This window comes from Palaemon carinicauda, chromosome 33 (assembly GCF_036898095.1).
Source record: "Palaemon carinicauda isolate YSFRI2023 chromosome 33, ASM3689809v2, whole genome shotgun sequence".
In the NCBI taxonomy this organism is placed as follows: Eukaryota; Metazoa; Arthropoda; class Malacostraca; order Decapoda; family Palaemonidae; genus Palaemon; species Palaemon carinicauda.
Window position 1 is genome coordinate 79,614,649 of NC_090757.1, and position 22,533 is coordinate 79,637,181.

The window sequence follows — 22,533 nt, forward strand, 5'->3', positions numbered from 1 at the left end:
AGTTTCTTGAAGGGGAGCCCACTTCAGGTCTTTTGGCTTGCCCTGAAGGAGGCGCAGAGGAGGGGCAAAAGTGGTGGCGATGGCTGGATGGAAAAGGTGATATTTTATCATGACCAAGAATTCTTGCAGTGCTTTGATGGTCGAGGGTGTGGGAAGGTTCTGAACAGATACTACCTTCTCAGGGAGGGGTTGGATGCCTTCGGGAGTGATGCAGTGCCCTAATGTGGAGGATTAATTTTTGTTTTATTTTCATTTTTGTTTTTTGCCAAATCCTGAGAGAGAGAGAGAGAGAGAGAGAGAGAGAGAGAGAGAGAGAGAGAGAGAGAGAGAGAGAGAGAGAGAGAGAGAGAGAGAGAGAGGTAGTTAGTGTATCGATTGTTTGTTGTGAGAGACTGTTGGTATAAATGAGGTTGTTTGTTTATGTTTTTTAGCTAGGTTACGACAGTGGTGAACGTCTTGGGTGAATGCTTATTTTGATTTTGACTGCAGCTAGGGGCTGGTGCGAATGCTGGATTATTATTTTTCTTTACCAGCGTGGAAGTGATTACTTATATTTTCTGAGTAAGTACAGTTTTGGTTATATTTGCTTGTCGTGATTGTGAATGATAGGAACCGTTTATTTATCTTTGATTATAGTGGGATAGTTTAGTTAGTTAGGAGTGTTCGTAAGTGTTTTTCTTTTTTATTTTGGTAGGCCGTGATTCCTCCTTTGGAGTGACTCAATTTTTGGAAAGTGGATTATTGTTGATGGCCTGGCCTGTGAGTGGTTTTGTTTAGACTGCTCTTTTGAATTGCCCAACTGTTGATGACCTGGCCTGTTTATCAAGATTACGCATGATGATGATGATGATGATGATGACAATGACGATGATGATATCCAGGACCCCAATCAGGGAGGTAGTTGCGGAAAATTGCCACACAGTGTGTTGCTAGCCACAAAGGTGTGGTTGCGTGCAGTAAAAGACAGTTCTGCAGTGTGTGGACGGCTGTGTCAGAGTGCCATTAATTAAGACTCTGGCTCATTTGGACGAGTGTCTGTCCTTATAAATATATAAGCATTCATATTAGGGTGTTGGTGTGATGTTTAATTTTAAGTTTGTTAGGTTTTTTTGGGTGATTTATTTGAATGGTATACGGTTATTATATATTTAAGTGTTGATAATTTGATTGTGGATTATTTATGTTGAGCGTTTTAGTTTTAAGAAATATAGTATTAAGGGTATGTTTTGTTTTCATTTTCCTTCTGTTCAAGAGTCCAGTTGATAAAGTAAGGGGAAAGTTTGTGTTGCGGAGACACTTGTCTGGTAGAGTGATTCAAGGTGTGGGGGTTGTTTTGCAACATCCCGCCACACTAAGAGCAATACTTCGTTGGTGCCAAAAGTAGAATTGTCGTACCAGTCTACAAGATCATTCTGTTGTAAGCAGCCGAGCACAATGCGTAGGTGATGGAGGTGTTCCTTTTTGGAGGAAGAGAACACATATCATCCACGTAACACAAACAGAAGGGGAGGTCTCCTAAGATGCCGTCCATGAGACGTTGAAAAGTGGCCCCAGCATTAGGAAGGCCAGAACAGGAGTAATTGAAGGTGTATGTACTGAAGGAGGTGGTGATGGCAGTCTTGGGGATGTGTTCTGGATTAAAGGAACTGTCCACTATGTTCTCCCTTTTTTTTTTTTCTGATTATTCAAAATACACCATTCCTATATATGTTTTAGACATATATAATACCTTCATCATACAAAAATTTCAATTCATTTGATCAAAAACTTTTTGATTTACTAGCAAAAATCATGATTAAAAAAAATCAGGGAAATTTTTCTCCACTAATATGACACCAATTGTATTGAAAATCATACCAGCAAAACTTCTTTATAAATCGAATAATTCTGTGACAGAGTTTTTTTTTTCCTTTTTCTTTTTTTAAATGAATTTTTTCTTAATTTTCTTCGTCTAGACGTAAAATAATCATAAAAAAGGATAATAAAAATAAAAATTCTGCTACACAAAATTGTGGGATTCTTATTCCTCTTTTCATTGATATCTCTAAAATCAAACAATAAATAAGTGAGAAAAATGTACCCAAGTATGAATAAGTATGTTTTTGAGTTACGAGCTCCCAAAGATTTGCTATAAATTTAAACCCTAAGTTTACTAATACACTCAGTGTAAGGATGTCATGAGTTCCCAGCGGCCTATCATTGTTGCCAGCTTTAGTTAGAATGTTCCAGCCTTATACTTTATTTCATATTTTACTCTCTTTTTGGTTCTTTTTTGTTGCTCTCTGCTTACTTTTTGTTCTCTCTTTGACATTAGGTAACATTGGCCTTGCTATAAAGTTCACGAGAATGTTGTAAAAACACAATGTACATGCGAAATACAAGTAAACAAACACACATGCAACGTAACTTCTATAAGTCTTTGAAAACTCTGGCTGTTCTTCTCGTAGTTCGTAGTTTGCATTTGCCTACCCTCTATCAATGCCTTCCATCTCTGCCAGACATACGAGATTTCGAAATATAAGTGAAAAAAATTGCTACATATATTAAAAAATAAACACGCAAAATCGATTCTGTCAAACTCAGTCATGCAGACGACGCAGTAAAGATGACATCATTTAATGACTGCTTTACCATCATTATTTTGTAAAAATAATTGGCAGAAACTTCTGGAGATCATGTACGTTATGTTTCTGCATACATAGAAACAAACTATTTTCAATTTCTAAAAGTTATGTCCAAATACCATAGCGGACGGTCGCCTTAAAGGGCACCTGATATTACCCCTTCAGGAGGTTGTGTGGAGAAAAATTTTGCTTTGTGCAAGTAAGAGGTCACGTCAGCAATGTTTGGGAGGGGGAAGTGATCTGGTTCTATCTGCATGTTCAGACACCTGTAATCCCCACACGGACGCAGAGAACCATCTTTCTTCAGAAATATGTGTAAGGGTCATGACCATGACAACTTTTGGCCAAGGCCAATTTCTTCCATTTCGGCGAACGTTTATTTAGCGACTGCCTGGCTAATACTGGTGGCCATGTCGTCTTGATATAGGGATAAATAACGTGTTTGGCGGGAACCGTGGGCTTTTAACGAAGTTATGGACGGAAAAATTCCGGGTACAAAGTGAGATGGGCGTAGGCATCCGTGGGTGTGTTGATGTGGAGAGCAAAGTCAGAAGAAGCTGGTTAGAGAAGTGTTAATGAGTAAGATTCAGCGTTGACTAGCCATCGATGAGCAACATCGACCAGGAGGTGGTAATGTGAGAGGCAATCCGCACCGAGGATTTGCAATGACGTCAGGAACGAGAAATTTCCAGTGCTATTTGAAGCTTCCAAAATAATAATGTGAGGCTCTTGTAACCATGGGTGGGGATCACAGATACGTTAGCAGCTACTAGGTGGACGTTGGCAGATTTAGACAGACTACGTCATGTCCTGGGAAGTGGCCTTGGCAGAAGAGAATGGCATGCACCCGTGTCTACCAAAAATCGCATCCCCCATACCTGCATCATGTAGAAAGAAAAGATTAGTAACAGGGGACGCCACTGACACAAGCAACAACCTTCTTAAAACATTTTTTTGGCCTGTGACAACCGGACGAATATTTCTTTGAAGCAGCCCCGAATCTGGAGTGATAGCATAACTGCGGCCAATGGGGTTGAGTAAGTGGCTGTACAGGTAGTTGGTTCTGGAATGAGTAAGTGGTGGGCGGTTTTCTCGCCACTCCAGCACATCACGGGGTTGGCGTCTGTTCCACAGTTGTCCACTTCGTCAGGGGTAGAAGCATTGATGGAGGTCTTGAATGTGTTGAAGTGGCTATCCATGAGGGGAAAATATCAACATCAGGTATGGCAGCGTGTACAGGTTCGGGTAGGCACTGTAGCCAAAGGGCAAGAAGTAGATTTACTTCACAAGGAGAGCCATCTGCGGCAGGTTGCAGGCGAGCGATACTGGTCATTTCCCTGAGAGCGAGCGAAACCTTTAGGTTCCCCAACGGTTGTTGAGAGAGCTGATAAAAGTTTCGCTATGCGTGAAGCTAGCGATGGCGACTACTACTCCAGGATGTACAATTTGAGGGCATCGTATGTTATTGGGGTGTCCCCTTGCTCTCACAGTCAATTGGAAATTTCCGGGAAAGTACCTCAGGGATCGCCACAAGAATGTAGTCTACTTACGTGCTTGACTGAGTAACGCCCTTGATGTGAAACTATACCTCGGCATGCTGAAACCAGATGAATACCTCTGTACTGGCAAAGGGCAGTAGTTTCATGGAGGTGGCATTGATAGGAGAGTCAGTGTCGGAAGGCGGCATCATCAAACAGTAAGACACAGCAGTGAGGGTGTTGGTGGGAGGGAGCGGGCACTCCGCTGGTCACAAATGTGCAAGCAGGCAGGCAGGTGATCACGAAGAGGAGAGGTGAATGCAACTAAACTTTAATAAACCGCCATCAAATTTATATATACAGCAACTTTCGAGGAAAAGCATCACAAAAATTCAAACATGATAAAGCTTGTGCTAACATGGAAACATAGGATGGTCTATTAACAGTGAAGGGAAGAACTTGACCTGACGGGCAATCACTGGCTGATGGGTGAGCTGAGGGTAATCGTAGGTGATTGCAAGCAGACGGGCAATTGAGGGCTGATGATTGATTGTAAGTGATCATGAGATGAATTGCAATTATGGTTAACGCGAGCTGACAAGCAATCATGGGCGATCGACAGCTGATGGACAATCGCGTAGCTACAGCAGGACTGGGTGAGGCAAAAAGTCGGGGCGAGAGGAGTCAACTTGGCGAGACGAGTCAACTGGCCGAGATTGTCTTACTGGGCGAAATGAGTCTTCTAATCGAGATGAGACTTCGTGGCGAGATGAGTCTGCTGGGAGAGACAAGTCAGCTGGGCGGAGCTGAGTCTGCTGGGTGAGACAAGTTGCTGGGCGATTGATTGATTAATTGATTTGAGTTTTTCTGGCATCCCGACATCCAAGGTCATTGACTTCGATAGTTTATTGTAGTTAAAAATAAAAGAATATTCAATTAAAACCATAAAAGCAGAGTTGTCATTTTAAAAGTTGAATATTTTTCAGAAGACCTGCTTCTGAAATGAAGCTAAAAATACCACTAGCATGGAAAGACCTGTCCAAGAATCTTGGCAAGGATGAACCTACCATCCTCACCTCGAGCCTCGAACAGATATCTATTTCTCTCATTAGGATATGTGGAGCATTCAATTAACAAATGCCTCACGGTCAATGGTACTAAACAGTTGTCGCAATATGGTAGATGTTGGCCAGCTAGCAAAAACTCATGTGTTCATCTGAGTGTGTCCAATGCGGAGACGACAAATAGTAGTATCGCAATTTTGGGGCATCCGGTTATACCTCCAAGGGGATATAACATTACTAATGTGTCTCATTTTATTTTCAAGTAAACTATCCCAATGCTGTTGCCAATTATTATAAATAAAATTCTTAATTGTAGGTAAAAAAAAATTACTGGGAATGGGATACCTTCTTGGTAGTAACTCAGCTGCAGCACTCTTTGCCAGCGAATCCGCCTTCTCATTTCCAGACACAATAATGTCTGCTGGAACCCAGCAAAATCTAATTATTATACCTTTCATGACAATAATTAAAAGCCACTCTAAAATCTTTAAAACTAAAGGATTATTGAAATAAAAAACTTCTAAAGCTTGTAGGACACTTCTTGCATGGCTAAAAATGGGATAATTACCCTCGTCTTTTAACGCTATTTTCTCAATAGCAGTTAGTAAGCCATATAGTTCGGCAGTAAACATAGAGAATGCTGAAGGAAGTGCACCTCTGCCATTAAAAGCACCACTATATACTCCAAATCACCTGCCAGCATCAGATTTGGAGCCATAAAGTATATACAAAAGTTGATTTCCTGTGTTATTCAACATGTTCCATAAAGAGAAACCTGGCTTGTGAGTCAAGTTCCTTTTTATACCATTAAAATATTTACAAAAAGATATATCCGGTAATTTCCATGGAGGGGTTGATGATATCCTACATGCGAGCACTTCTACCTATATCTAGACTATCTAATAATGTTTTTACCCGGAAACCATGAGGTTGAGTAGATTTTGGGTGTACTCAAAATATCTATAATGCCTTACAAGGTTTGCAATTTGACAAGCTAAAAATTCAGGGAGTCTTTGCAACCTAAACCCATACCTAACAATAGAAGAAATCCAGTAAAGGTCTAAAGGTATCTCTCGAGCATCAACAAGGAGACTTGGGATAGGCGATGTTCTAAAGACAGTTGCTGGGCGAGACGAGTATGCTGGCTGAAAAGAGTCTGGTGGGTGAGGCGAGTCTTGTTGCGAGAATAGTTTTCTGGGCGAGATGAGTCTTGTGGGGGAGACAAGTCAGCTGGGTAGGACAAGTCTGCTGGACGAGATAAGTCAGCTGGGTGGCACAAATCTGCTGGGTGAGACAAGTCTGCTGGGCAAGGCCAGTCTTGCTGGGCGAAACGAGTCTTGCTGGGCGAGACGAGTTTCCTGGGCGAGACGAGTCTTTTGGGCGAGACGAGTCAGATGGGCAGGATAAGTCTGGTGGGCGTGACGAGTCTGGTGGGTGAGGCAAGTTTTGCTGGGCAAGACGAGTCTTCTGGCCGAGACGAATCATCTGGGTGGTATGAGCCTACTGAGCGAGACAAGTCTTGTTGGGCAAGATGAGTCTTGTTCGGCGAGATGAGGCTGCTGGGCAAGACGAGTCTTCTGGGCAAGACGGGTCTTCTGGGCGAGACGGGTCTTCTGGACAAGACAAGCCTTCTGGGCAAGATGAGTCAGCTGGGTGGAACGAGTCTGCTGAGCGGGATGAGTCACCTGGGCAAGACGAGTCAGCTGGGCGGGACGAGTCTGCTGAACGAGTAGTCTGCTGCTAGGAAAAGTAACATCTTCATACTCCAACAGGCCACACTCCAAGGGATAGGAAAAGGTATGGACTAGTCAATAACACCCTCTAAATCCCGTGTGGTAAAGACTACTCCAGGGAGAACCGATCCCGCGTAAAGGAAAGGCCGTCGTCAGAGGGAAGATCAAGAACTGTCACAGGCGGCAATGAAGGTGGTGATGGGGCAGAAGCAGCAAATCTACAAGAACATGAACATCCAACTTTCCGGCTGCATTAGCCAAACGAAGAAGTGCAGTGTTGTTAGCGTTGAAGAAAACCACTCGGAGAAACACCTAACCCGTGGACGGGAAAGGTGCCCCTGAGAGGTACACGAACATGCTTCAGACTTTGCACTCCCTCTGCTGGTTGCCATCGCAGAATGAGGGAATGCAGCATCGTCAGTGAAGAAGAGCAAGTCCGAAGTTGACCTCTGGGTTGGCCACAAGCAGCCTTCCCTCAGATGAACTCCCCGGTGTGAGTGACATCTGCTTCAAAATGTATCCACAAGGAAAACTATTCCTCTGAAAAGGAAGACTGGGCTGCTGCACTCGGGGAAGTGGGGGAGGCCTCCAGCCTGAGAATTTTCCGGCGTCAAAAAGGAAGACATCGTAAGAATGGGTTCTCCACCCTCGAGGGACACCAGCACTACGCCGTCTCCGAACAGCAACACTCACACCTCCGAAAAATGGAATAACAAAAATCAAAACCAAAAGATCAAGTTAGTCAAAGACCAGTTAAAAAAGGTTGCCGTAAAAAGTGACAATAGAACACAGATGTGTGTGGGAGCTGGGCAGCCGGCTAACGCCCCTACCTACCTGCTAACTAGCGGTGGGGTAGTCACAACTTGCTAAAAGTCTTATGGCTAGTTTCATCTTTGCCAAAAGTATATTCTCTGATAAAGAGCGTAAGGTTTGTATTCTGGTGTCTGAACAAATAAACTTTGAAGAAGAGTGAAGAAAATTCTTCACACCCTGGGGATAAAGGCAAGAAGAAAGGAGAGGGCTTAACGTAGACAAATGCAATGGGGTTAGTTGTTAGTATGTACAAGATGTAGGTACTGAACGAATAAAGAATGTAGAAGATTCTTTGTATGATGTTAGGACATAAATCGGCATTAAGTTGAACTGCAACTGTGCACAAGATAAATGCAAAGTATAAACAGGGGCTGAAGTTGAACAACGTTATCTGTGGCCCATCATGAAAAGGGTAACTACAACAGCAAAAGTTTACTAATTTTTTCAGACAAAGCTCTCCAGTGAATAACAGCTCAAATCAGCCATGCTGAGGCCGAAGAGGTTCATCTTCTACACAGACCAGCAGCCAAATTCATCTTAGGAAGTGTTTGAAGGAAGATATAGATATTTAATCTTATTTTTCCATATTTTTTAAAAATGTATCATTAATAAACAGTAATGTAACTTTCTCAGCATTTTTATTATCTTCCAACATGAAACTCATAAATGATTGTTGGTTTTCACATTACAAAATTATTAAAATATGTGAGGTTGTTGAAATCTGATAAATATCTAAAGGGCCGGTAACGAACAGTTTTGGAAGGTTACCTGAGCAGAGTTAAGACAAAAAGTTAAAGTGAATAATTAATATTGATTTTCTTAAACATACTAATTTGCAGTGGCTTGAAGTTTAATTCATACAAATATAGGTATGTAAAAGTCAGTTTATAGGGTACAAAAATCATCCTCATCATCTGCTGTAACTAGTCTACTGCAGAACAAGGGCCTCAGACATGTCCTTCAATTCCTTTCTGTTTATGGTCTCTCTATGCCAGTCTATGCCTGCACATTTTCTTAGCTCATTAATCCATAGTCCTCTATTCCTTCTCTGCTTCATTTGCAATCTCCAAGTACCCATTCCATTATTGTTAATGCCCAGCTATCATGTCATTGCAAACATAAATATCCATAAATATCCCAAAGTTAAAATAAAGGTTTTAACTACAAATAAAAACTTATAGGGTGATACAATATTAAAAATAGGGTACTATCACCCTATAATCAAATCTTATTTAGTTTTAATGGACTCCTTGATTTCGATAACATAGTAGGAAACACAAAATTGTGATTCCAAGTTGTCAGGTACTGTATAGAAAATAATGTTCCGAAAATTGTTTTTATGCTAATTTTACAAAATATGAATTTTACACATTCACTTTTTATCTTGACATATTTGCATTCATTGACCTTGAAAACATAGTTACAGACACCAAGATTAAGATCCAAAGTGGTGTAAGAGTGACGTGAGTTTATTGATAATTGTGATGTCCATTTTGCTGTTAGCTTATAGAATAAATTCCTAAAGGGTGCCAAGCTGGCACCCAGCCGATTCAGGCTCAGGATGGATCCAAGGTGAAGAATATAAAAAAATTCATAATAATGCTTAAGAATCCTTCATTTATAATTTTTCTTTTGGCACCTGGACTAGCATATAAAGCATTAGTGAGATTTGGTGCACTCTGAGTAAGTTGTGTTTTTAGAGCAAATACCTACTAATTAAGGAGGATCTGACACCAGAGGCCTAAGGCCAAAGGTCTGGAAGCCATTCCTGTTGTCGCTAGAAAGGAACAATGGCTGTTATTCTTAAGTTGGTCAGTGTTCTGAGCTTATTCAAGCCCTCATTTGCCATCGTGAACTGGAAATGGACATAATTCTAAGTTAGACTAGTCCTGCAGCTAAGTATTAACTGCCAATGCTTATAGGGTTTAGAACTGGATAGCTAAATACGTCTAGTTCCTAGTTCAGAGATGTTAAGAAAATCAATTTTTGGCTTTTCCAAAATAATTTCATATTATTATAAAGAACCTAAGGATATAGGAACCCTTCTATGGTAAAGATTGAGTCTCTCTGCTTAGCTAGCTTGCTAAGATATGTATCCTTTCTCATACAAACTGCAGGGATAGAGGGATATTCCTTACTTATGTCTGGTGAAATAGATTCTATGCAAGGCGAATATGATTTTTTCGCTCTTGTTTGCAAACATATGAAAGAGTAGCTGTGTTGTCTGCTTGCAGACAAACCTGTAATCTTTCCTTATACTAAGGCTTCAGCATTAGTCAATGCTTTGACGATTGCCAAAAGTTCAAGGAATTGATATGCTTGGACATCTTTTTGTTACTGAGACCTCAGAAGTGAAACCTAATTATAAATGCACCTCTGACTCTTGTCCAGGTATCAGAATACAGTGTGAGGTCTGGGCTCTTGGACTCCATGCTGGAATTTAACAACAAAAGTCATATGTCGTTACATCGCAACCTGAGGTGTGGATGACAAATGAACAATTCCAAGGAAGCTGTAGTGCACAAAAGACTCAATTACTTGCTAGAAGTTGGCATTCCCTGAAATCCTTAATCAAAGATAGGAAGGAGTCAACTATTCACTCCAATGGAAAAGCCCCAAAAAGAACCGAGTCTATCCTCATCCCCAAAATGACTATCAACCGACTTTGAGTAAGTTTGAACTTCCTCGTCTCCACGAGAGTCTCAAGGTAGTATAATAGGTAAGGAAAATTTCCTTTGTTCCTCAAGATCCCTGTCTTAACCAGCCATCTGGGTAAAAAACAACTCAAATACCTAGAGGTAGTCAATTCAAAACAAGGGCAATGACCCTCATGAAGATTTGAAGTGCTGTACTCCAGTTAAAGCACAACACATGGAATTCATAGATCTTCCTCCAAAATGCGAACCTTAGGTGACTATTTATTCTGTTAGGATGGGGATGTGGAAGTAGAGTGATGCAAGAATGGAAGTGTCCATCAACAAAAGGAGCCTTATTTGTACCACAAATTTGTTGTGGTTGGAGATGTCCAAGATAGTCCTCCATCCTTCCAAAGCCTTGGGTACAAAAAACACGTGTTTGTAGAAACCTGGGCTCATAGTAGTGACTTCCTTCTATAGCCTTCTTCTGAACAAGGCTCTCTATTTCCTTTTGCAGTCAAGAACTTTTGTAGGTTGTTGTTGGCATATATAGAGAAAGCAGTCTGAGAATTCGGTAAAGGAAGAACCTTTGCTAGGGGAAGGCTATAGCTTTCCATGAGAATTTGCAAATCCAAATGTTTTGCATCTAAAGTTCTCAGTGTGACATGGTAAAAGTAATAATGAACCTTCTATTGAAACTTGAGGGCTGAAAGTTTCATTGGTGAGGCTCGACCTAAACCTAAAGTTTCTTAAAGGATCCTCAGTTTTCAACAGACTCAAAGGGGTGTTAGTTGAATCTGAACTAGTTGACTGTGTCAATATGTTGGGCTTACGGTGAGTTTTGAGCAGAGTACACTTAACAGCTGAATAATCAGATCTACTTATTCATTTGCAATTGCCAGTTCCTCAACTACCTTTAATTTGTCTAAAAAAAGGATCAATGAAAGAATGGTCAAGGCACTTAATTAATTCCTAAGCCTGAGACCACAAAAGCATCACGTTTAGTAAATAGACAAGCTGTTAAGGATTTCACAAATAATCTACATATGAAAAGGTCTCTAAGATCCTTTCCAAAGTGGGAACAAGACCCAGAATTGTAAACACTAAACTCGAGCCAAGGCTTATTAGCCATCAATAAGCAGTTGGTAAAGCCAAGAGCAAAAGCATTGGAGAAAGAGCTTAACAGCTCTAAGGGTTACTGCACAGCAACTGACATAAACAAAAACTGATTTGGGTGTACAGAGGCAAATGAAGCTGCCAACCCTCATGATTACAACTGAGGAAGATTATTTTGAAGTCCTACCCTTACTATACCGTACCAAGGAAGAAAGGTCTGAACTTGTGTGAGCTGATGTTCCCAAAAATGGTATCAATCCAGGGGAGACAGAGGTAGGCACAGTTGGACATACCTTAGGATTCTAAGTCTCCACAAAAATCGCATCTCTGGCGGAAGCTAGAAAGCCTCCCATTCCATGGCACTTACATGCATCCTATGTAGCTGGTACACTATGTGGGAAATCTAAGTAAATTCTACTGGTTAATTCATCTACTGTTTCCTTTAATTAATCAATATCCAACCCCATGTAAATTTGATGTTTGAAGTGAACTGGCGGCAGAGACTTTGGTTGTGGAAAAGAGATAGGTAGGTGGGGGGTGGTAAGAGGATGAGAATGGGAAGAGGAAGGGCCAAGACTGACCTGCCATCATCCGAAAATAGCTAGTAGCTGATTTGTACCATCTTTTTCCCTTTCTTTTCCAGACATTATCTCTCTATCCTATCTCTATTTCAAGAGATAACTTCTCATGCTCTGAAAACCAGACATTATTCACACAGTCATCCCTATTATTTAAATTGCAATCCCTAACACTAAAAATCACAAATATAGTTTATAAAGATCGCCACAAAATGTTATCATACTAGACTCAGAAGATGATATCCTTCTGACTTTTCTGATAAACATAATAAATAATAAACTATTACGACTAAAGATACCATAAGCTGATCAAATTTCTTGCACTTGTCATCGCCAAAATCAGAGATATTGCAAAGGTTATGTATTCACCCATCTGTTTGTTTGTGAGCAACTTCACACAAAAACTACAGTACTGATTTTGACCGAAACTTGGTAGTCATGTTTGGTCTGACCCAATGAGTCTTTAGAATTTTAGATAAAGTAAATCAAAGTAAAAGTGCACAGCAGTAATTTGAAAATTATTGAAATTTTAAGCAAACTGCAAATACAGTACTTTGTTAGTTTATTTTTTGTTTGAGAAAAACTTTACAGAAACACTACTGAAGCAATTTCAATTAATTTTGTTGGGAATATGGGGTACGCTCAAGGACAAAACAAATAGATTTTCAAGAAAAAAACCTAAGCGGGTGAATAAGAGCAAAAGCAGACTGCTTCAATATTGGCGAAGGATATGTATTCATCCCTGTCTGTTTCATGTTTGTTGCATTTGCTAAAATCAAAGATCTTGCTAAAGTTATATATTCATCCCTGTCTGTTTACAGTATTTGTGAAAAACTTTACATAAAAACTACTGTCCAGATTTGGGACAAAATTGGTAGTCATATTGAGTATGCCCCAAGAATGAATCTGAATAATTTTAGATAAAGTACATCAAAGTACCAGTGTGCAGCAGTACTTTATATTTTATTCGTGAACAACATTATGCAAACAAACTACAGAACCAACTTTAACAAATGTTGGAAGGCATGTGGAGTATGACCCACGACAAATCCATTAGGTTTTAAAGGAAATAACATCAACGTACAAATACCCAATAGAGTTAAGAGCAAAATCAGACCGCTTGTTGCCTTCAGTAAAATCAAAGATTAGACAAAGGATAGGTATTCACCCCTATCTGTTTCATCTGTTTGTTAGCATATTTATTTGTTTGGTTGTGAGTGACTTTACACAAAAACTACAGTATCAGTTTTGACCAAACTTGGTAGTCATGTTGGGTATGACCAAAGGATGAATCTGTATCACTTTGGATAAAGCACATTAAAGTACAAGGACGTAGCAGTACTTTAAAAATAATCACAATTTTAATTTTTAGTTTGTGAACATTACGGAGAAATTACTAAACCATTTCAAGGAAACTTGGTGGACATTTAGAGCTATTACTCAAGGACAGATCCACCAGATTTTGAAGAAAATACTTTGAAGTACAAGTACCCAGAGGAGCTAACAACAAAATAATACGGATTATTTTTTTTTTTGTATGTGAACATTATGCCAAAACTACAGAACCAATTTTAATGAAATTTGGTGTACATGTGGGGTATTACCCAAGGACAAATCCATTAAGACTTTGAGGAAAATACATCAGAGTATAAGTACGCAGTGGAGCTAAAAGCAAAATAACACTGCTTATTGTGGCAGAGGCATGCTCTCTACTGAATGCCCCTCTAGTTTCATTGCTGTGGAGCTGTAACGAGGCATTACCAAGTCAGTGACATAAAACAAAACGAGAGTAGATTCATAATAAAATGGTAATCAGGAGACAACTGTTAGTGTGATGTATACATAATGGAGTGGAGGTTATGAAATCCTGAATAAAGTAGTTCTTTCTATCTTTTGCTGAGAAGTTGTGCTTTAAAGTATAAAGCGTATGAAAAGTGGCCGCCTGATTTCGTTCATATAATAAATATCTTACTGAAAATAAGCTTGGACCCCTCTACACAATATTTTTGAATATTTCTCAACAAGCACAAAAATTGCTGCAAATACCAATACGACATACAATCCTAAGGCACCGTAAAAACCAGTAACTGATGCATTACTAACAAACCAACTACTCCAAAGACCTAGTATCATTGTTCCTATACCAGAGATAAAGATCAGAATACCAAATAATGCATGACTTGTTCTTATTTTTATTACAGACAAAAAACTTCTAAGAAGCAGTGGGTATTTTGCAAAAAAACCAAAAGACACTTGTATCCAAAATAAAATTGATACGATAAATCCTAGAAATCCATGCCATGATGTGTGGTGAGGTTTATTATTTACTTCCTTATTGTAATAGATAACTGCATACCCTACAGAATGGCACAGGGCTGCTAGGCCAATCATTATCCAGTGTGCTGTAACTCTTGTTCTATGAGTGGATCTTGAAGCAACTCCATACTTCGTAAAAATAAACAAAGCCTCTGACATTGCTCCAGTGAACTATGGATAAAAGAAAATACTGTATGATTAAACTTATCAAAACAGAGAAATATTCTTAAGACCTATTTTTTGTTAATACAAACTCATTACTTTACATCAGCCTTTTCTGAAGGTGCAATCTTTGAGACAATTCGCAAAACAAGATCCTTCCAGATTAATCTGTTCGACCATGTATCTTGGCTCCTGAGATCCCCACATGGCTAACTGAATCACTTGAGCATGCATCTGGGATACTGAGATCCGCACATGGCTAACTGAATCACTTGTTTTGTCAGTATGTATTGCAAGGGACTGAGAGGTGAAGGCAATTCCTATAATGTTTTAATTTTTAGATAAAAAAATGCTCAATGACAGTTATATTTGATTCATTTAGTATGATACTGAAGATTAACCTCAGTAGCTCTTTGATGTTAATTATTCTAGGCTGTTCCACCAGAAGATCATTAGCCTAGAGCCACAGTCTGAAGAGCTTAGAAAACTTTTGTGGTAAAAATTGGATGTTTATAAGTTGGACTAGCTCTTGTAGGTGATACTGTATATTATACTAAAAAGCTGATCAACCAGAGGTAATATTTGGTAACTAAAAAAAATAATAACTGTTACTGTGATCTGGCAAAAAGGAATACTGAAATTTACTTTGCTGTTACTTTAAGATAACCTAAAAAGGCATTTTTGTTAATACAAACTCATTACTTTACATCAGCCTTTTCTGAAGGTGCAATCTTTGAGACAATTCGCAAAAAAAGATCCTTCCAGATTAATCTGTTCGACCATGTATCTTGGCTCCTGAGATCCCCACATGGCTAACTGAATCACTTGACCATGCATCTGGGATACTGAGATCCGCACATGGCTAACTGAATCACTTGTTTTGTCAGTATGTATTGCAGGGGACTGAGAGGTGAAGGCAATTCCTATAATGTTTTAATTTTTAGATAAAAAAATGCTCAATAACAGTTATATTTGATTCATTTAGTATGATACTGAAGATTAACCTTAGTAGCTCTTTGATGTTAATTATTCTAGGCTGTTCCACCAGAAGATCATTAGCCTAGAGCCACAGTCTGAAGAGCTTAGAAAACTTTTGTGGTAAAGATTGGATGTTTATAAGTTGGACTAGCTCTTGTAGGTGATACTGTATATTATACTAAAAAGCTGATCAACCAGAGGTAATATTTGGTAACTAAAAAAAAATAATAACTGTTACTGTGATCTGGCAAAAAGGAATACTGAAATTTACTTTGCTGTTACTTTAAGATAACCTAAAAAGGCATTGAAAATTTCAAGGTCCCCATGTTATCAAAATCTCAAAAAGGATGAAGATTACAAGGAAGCTGCAACTAAAATGGAATTGGCATTTATATTTCTTCTGAAAACCCTGTTGGAGGATTGGTCCATGGAGGGATTATCATAAACTCATCAAGAAACTTGCATCAACCAATAGAAAATTATATTTTCAATTGCCCCTTTACTGAAAATATTAAGGGTGAAGATATATGAGACTGTCCGAGGACATATGTCCTAATTCATGTATATATATATGTGTGTTTTATATCAAGGTAAATGAACTCAATATTCATGAGTATTCCACAAAAACCTGTGTTAGCATGTATTGCAAACCTTGCCTTTTGGGAACGAAGGCAGTAGTTAGTTGCTGGTGAGCACTCAAGTTGATAAGTCCCTAACCTGAGAGGGTAGTTGTGTATTGTGTACTTACGAACGAACCTTTTGTAATAAATGAAGAAAACCCATATGCCTACGTCTCATTATCCGTCTGCACGGGTCATATTGGTGTCAGGTGTAAAAAATATGTCCGTTTGTGTATGCTGTGAGTGAAGTTGTTCTTTGAGCCGGTGAAATAAAAGATCAAGATGCCGAGATACACAAAGACTAACATAGCAGACACTGCTGCTGCAGAAGATGAGAATGAAGGAGTAGTGGGATATAGTGTTCCCGATGAAGAATATAGACAGGAAATTAGAACCCAAGAATTGGAAAATAAGTTAGATAATTTACAACAGTTAATAAACAGACTCTTGGTGGAACGAGAACAGGAGCGGCATGCAAGCACAGCATATCCGACGTACATAAACGAAGTTCAAACACACACAAATGAAAGTACACATGCACAGCCGAGTGAAGATACGCGAATTGTAGTTCGAAAGTTGCCAGAACTCCAGGCACGTGTTAGGCCTTTCGATGATCAACGACCTAAAGAAGGGTTTCAATCAATTGAAGTGTTTTTGAGAGACTTTGATGTAGCCACATATGGGTGGTCGGAAAGAGAAAAAGCCATTCAAATAATTATATTGTTGAAAGATGCTCCGGCAATGGAGGTAATGTGTTGGCCACGAGAAAGTTTAAGAAGTTCTACTGAAATAAAACGACGTTTAATTGAGAAGTATGCCTTGCCTGATGCGAGAAAGGGAGACCTAAAAGAAAATTACAAACCCAAAATACGGGAAGGTGAATCCATTCTTAGTTGTGCAACTCGCATTTTTCGGGATTGCGATTCGTTTGCTACCCGGAGTGCCAATCTCCAAGGAGGTGATAAAAAGGCAATTGCCCGTAAACATATTCGCAGATTAGTAAACCTGTATTTATGTGGTTATTTATTCTATGACAATTGCTCGTTAGCAGACGTAGTGAGTGCAATACAAAACATTTTAGACAGTTTGCCAGAAGAAAAAAGGACTGGGAATAACGGGCCTGATTCCGAAGTTGGCAGCCATGAGAGGAAGTCGACCCCCACAGACTGGTAAGGGGAAATGCAGTCAGCAGATTAGCAGTGTCTTCAGATGTTGGCACTGTGGGGGAGAGGGGCACCGACAAGTGGTGTGCCCCACCCAAGGATCCCCCCCTTGTTACACTTGTCAGGCCTACGATCATTTATCTTGAGAGTGCCCTGCAAAAAACACCCAGGGTGGGCAGACTGGGGCGCACGCACACCTCCCCCCGCCCAACGTCCGAGGAAAAGGGAACAGAGCAATGGGGAGGGGAGGGAGTTCGATACCCCCCCCCCATGACATCACAAGCAGTAGCCGAGGAAGCAGTGGCGACAGACGTGACAGAGCAGGCACTGGGACCTCCATCGGTACCCCCGACCTCTGCCCCGCAGCACTAGGGAGAAGACCAGGGGGCATCGGCATGGCAGCTGAGGTCATCGGCCGGTGTCCCATATCTCGTAATGGCCGGCTGGGAATGTTAGCAGTTAAGATCGACCTGCAAGATAAATCCATCCGAGCGCTGATTGACACAGGAGCCAGTGTTTCATTGATTGAAAAAAATTCTCCTCAAATCCACTACAGCCATCGGCATCCATTGTTCTTGACACGCCAGGAGGAAATAAACTACACATAAACCAAACATTAATCGTCCAGTTTAAGGTGGGGTCTGTGAAGTTCACACATAATTTTTTTGTCTTGCCCACCTTGGGAATTCCAGGAATCGAGGCTATCCTAAGAATAAACTTCATATCTAATAATCTAATTTGCATTTTTTTGGGAAAAAGATACAATTACAGTAAAAGCAGGAGGGTACATTTTGCCGATAGAAAGTCACGAGACAGTAAGTGCGTGTGTTAGCTTGGAGAGACATTTAAGTAGGGTAACAGCTGTACCTGAGAGAGAAGTGTTGTCCCCCCAGACCCTTACGAGCATATCTGTGACCCTGTGTCACCCTCTTGCGGAAGGAACCAAGGTAGTTGTTAAACCCCATGACAATTGGGCCCATATGATATTAGAGGGCTTGACAGAAATGAAAGAGAACAGAGCTGACATAACGATAATTAATTTGTTTGATAAAAGAGTTGTTTTAGGAAGTGATTCTGTGTGTGAATTAGAGTTATGTGAAATTGCTTATAATGGGATGCTGGGAGCCACAACTCAAGCCCGCACAGAAGAACGCACTCAGAATTTGATTATGCAAGGGCGAAAATTATGTCCTCAGAATATCAGCCTGTAGTTAGTGACATTGTCAATAATTATTCCGATGTAATTGCAATTGAAGATGAGCCACCCAGGAGGATTGATCGAGTTCCCTTTAGCATTAAAACTGGGCAGGCGGAGCCGATCAGGTCAAGGCCTTATAGGGTACCCATTCATTTCCAGGGAGAGATAGAAAGGGAAATTAATAAATTAAGGGAACAAGGGATAATCGAGGAGAGCGAATCCCCCTGGGCTTCTCCAATTGTAGCTGTCAGGAAAAAGGATGGCTCGGTAAGATTGTGTTGATTATAGGATATTGAATGCAGTCACTAAGGATAATGCATTCACATTGCCCTCAATCGAAGAATTACTTATGAAAGTACGGGGTAGCAAATATTTTACAACTGTTGATTTAAAATCTGGATACTATCAAATACCCATTCAGGAAGACAGTAAATGTAAAATGGCATTTATAGCTAACGATCAATTATTTCAGTTTAATTTTCTTCCTTTCGGTGTTAAAAATGCTCCAAGTAATTTTTCTAGAGTAATGATGGCAGTTTGTCGCCCTTAATTGGCCATAAGGTTCTTGTTTATTTAGATGAGATAATTTCAGGGAAAACGGCCGAAGAACATAATAATATTCGTAAAGTTTTAGAAGCATTGCCACGTAATGGTATGAAAATAAATTTGTCAAAGTGCAAATTTTTCTGTAAACAGGTCGAATTTTTAGGTGACATAATAACCCTGCCCCAGTAAAGTAGCGGCTATTACAGATTTCCCCAGGCCACATAACTCTAAGGAAGTAGCTGGGTTCCTTGGGCTCGCTAGGTATTACCGTAAATTCATAAGAGGTTTTGGAGAGATACTGAGACCCTTAGATGCTTTAAAGATACAAAAAGTAATAAATTGGGGAGAGGAAGAAGAAAGTGTCTTTAACCATTTGAAAGCTGCCTTAACTAGCAATGAATTACTCACATATCCTAGATTTGATTGCCTGTTTTTAGTGACAACAGATGACGGGTAGCGTAGCTATTGGTGGCGTAGTTTCTCAACGAGATGATAAAGGCAGAGAGAGACCCATTTGTTTTGCTTCCCGGGCATTAAAAGGGGCAGAAAAGAATTATAGTACATTTGATCGAGAGGCTTTGGCAATTCTTAGGGTTCTAGAGAGGCATCTGTTCTTTTTATTAGGTCAGTCGATTGAGTTGCAAAGTGACCATCGCCCCTTACGTGATTTTTATTATAAAAATTAATTGACCTCTCGTCAAGCGAGATGGATTGAGAGATTGTTAGAGTTTAGTATAAAGGGTTTCCACCACATAGAAGGTAAAGCTAACAAGGTAGCTGATGCTCTCTCTAGAGGTGCAGTAATTGGAGTAACAACTAGGGCACAAAACAGGAATGAAGAACGTAACCAAAATAGTGAAGACCCCCATCATAATAGAGAAAATAGAGAATGGGATGAAAGTTCTCGCGATGCACATGCAGTATACGGGAGAGAGAGAGGGAGAGAGAGAGATACGAACGGCGAAGGGGAATATATGTGGATGACAAAGGACATGACCAGGGGTGTCCGGAATGAATGCCCTGATGATGCGGGTTTAATTGACTTGGGAGGTTGGGACATAAAAGAAGTCCGAGAGGGACAGAAAAAAAAAGAGGAATGGATGGAAAGAGTGTGAGCAGTGATTAAAGGGGAATTGGAGAGTTATTCGTCATTTCTGAATGTGCCTCGTGAGAAATTTCTATTGAAAATGATGTCTTCCATTGTGCTTACGAGAAGAGGGGAGGGGAATTTTGTACAGGGGTAGTAGTTCCTCCCGCTTTAATTAAACGAGCCATCCACATTGTACATGCAAGTCCATATGCAGGGCATTTAGGGATTGATAGGACATTAAGGAGAGCACGTGAATCCTTCTTTTGGTTAGGAATGAAAAAATCTATAGAAAATTATATAAAAGGTTGTCATGCATGTAACTGTTTCAAAGAACAAAAAAAACAATGTACCGGAAGCCAGAAAGTGGCCGGTGGTTCCCATTAAATTCTATAAAGCGTATATGGATGTAGTAGGACCATTACCTACTAGGTTAACACAACATATGTATATATGTGTATTTGTGGATGCATTTACTCGGTGCACTCTCACTTACGCAATGTTGGATAAATCTGCAAATTCATTAGCCCAGGCGCTGTGCTCTTTCATTACAAGGTTTGGTTGCCCGAAAATTTTGATAAGTGATAATGGTCTTCAGTTTATAAATAAGGTGGTGAAATCGGTCATGGACTTGATGAAAATTGAACACTTTTCAGTGACTGCATATAGACCTTCAGCAAATGGCTTAGTAGAGTCGCATAATAGGGAAGTAGTGCGAATTTTGCGTTACTTAGTGGCTGATGACCGCCTTCATTGGCACACCATGCTTCCTACAGCTGAGCTAGCTTTGAACATTGCATAAAATGCTTCGCTCAGGGACACGCCTTTCTTTTTAGTGTATGGACAGGATCCTATTACCATATACGGTACTCATTAATTCGCAACAATTGCCAAATTATTCAAATGAGCAATACCGTGTATATTTATTAAATCTATTGAGGAGAGTAATGAACACCACTGAAAAGTTTTTGAAAAGAGCTAATGAAAATCACAGCTCAAAAGTATAATGATCGGTTCAAAACCGCACCGGTAAAAGTATTTGTGGGCGATCGTGTGTATTTAAAACGATTACAACCTAGGAAACACAAACTAGAGCCAGCGTATTTGGGTCCGTACCGAGTAAAGATGGTTAAGTCTAACAGAGTTTTGATACAAATCATTGTTAATGGCGCAGTGTCTGAACATCATCAGGCACACATACATGTGGTACCTGAAGAGGTAGTTTTCAAAAGTGTTCCTCCCTACCCCTGCATACGTGACATCCCTCGAGTTGATGAGTATAAATTTTTTCCCTTGCTATTGTTGTTTGAACAGACCTAATTTCTCCTTTCGACGTGTTTTAAATGAACATGATGATATCAATGTGTTATGTTGATGCTAAATTTATACGTAAAATGTTGTGGTAATATTTGCTGAGTGTGCAAATACGTATAACATTGTTGAGTGAACCTAAAAACAATCAGAGGTTAAATAGGTCAAGTGAGATTTGTCAGGCCGATGCTGTATTATTCATGTATTTATATGATTCCTAGTTGCTGCGGCCGGGGCGGTTCCTGAATGGCAAGTGGCTGCGGGATTAAAGTTCAGCCTTGAGGATAGGTGGTGTTAGAGAAAGTGTAGATGTGAATACCTTATTCTTAATGTTATAAGAGAAGGGCGGGAAGATGAATGATTTTCTCAGGAAAATGGCTAGTGACCACCGGTTGAAAGTTGCAAGTGCAAGTGTTGTAGTGATTTAAATAAATGGTGAAACGGTGGTAGTGAGTTGTGTTGCGAAATTGTGCCGTAAACCTGGACAAGCAAAATCGAGGGATGAAGGAATATCTATTCCTACCCGTTTCACCCAAGAAGCCCGTATTGCCTGCAACCAGAGGGAAGTTATTGATGAGGTTATGTTGACCTGATGTTATGATTTTTTTTTCTTCTCACTTTGGGTATAGTGTGTTTTGGTTTCAGAGGTCCTAAGGAGAAATGAGTGGAATTATTTATATTGTTTTGCGTAAATTTTTACATGCAATATTTAATTTTTTGATTTTTTTGTGGAAGACGTGTTTTTTTTTGGGGGGGTGATTTCTATATATATATATATATATATATATATATATATATATATATATCTCATGTTGCATTTCTGTTAAGTACATACAATGCATATTCCGGGTTGGAGTGTCCTCCATATATCATAAACTAGTGAGGGCAAGTGCGCACCTCCTCCCAGAGTGAGGAGATTGGGAGGGGGGGGGAGTAGTGTCCTGATTCATGTATATATGTGTGTTTTATACCAAGGTAAATGAACTCAATATTCATGAGTATTCCAAAAAACCTATGTGTCAGCATGTATTGCAAACCTTGCATTTTGGGAATGAAGGCAGTAGTTAGTTGCTGGTGAGCACTCGAGTTGATAAGTCCCTCAACTGAGAG

General features: G+C 39.9%; 1 protein-coding gene across 1 annotated transcript in view; it reads right to left on the reverse strand.

Moving 5' to 3' along the window:
- LOC137625997 (transmembrane reductase CYB561D2-like) overlaps positions 1–22,533 on the reverse strand; it is a 249,978-nt gene that overhangs the window by 13,571 nt on the left and 213,874 nt on the right. The window contains exon 2 of the mRNA XM_068357082.1: positions 1–14,529. This exon is cut by the window's left edge and continues 13,571 nt beyond it. Coding sequence (XP_068213183.1) covers positions 14,011–14,529 — 519 coding nt within the window. The 3' untranslated portion in view covers positions 1–14,010. The remainder of the gene's footprint in view (positions 14,530–22,533) is intronic.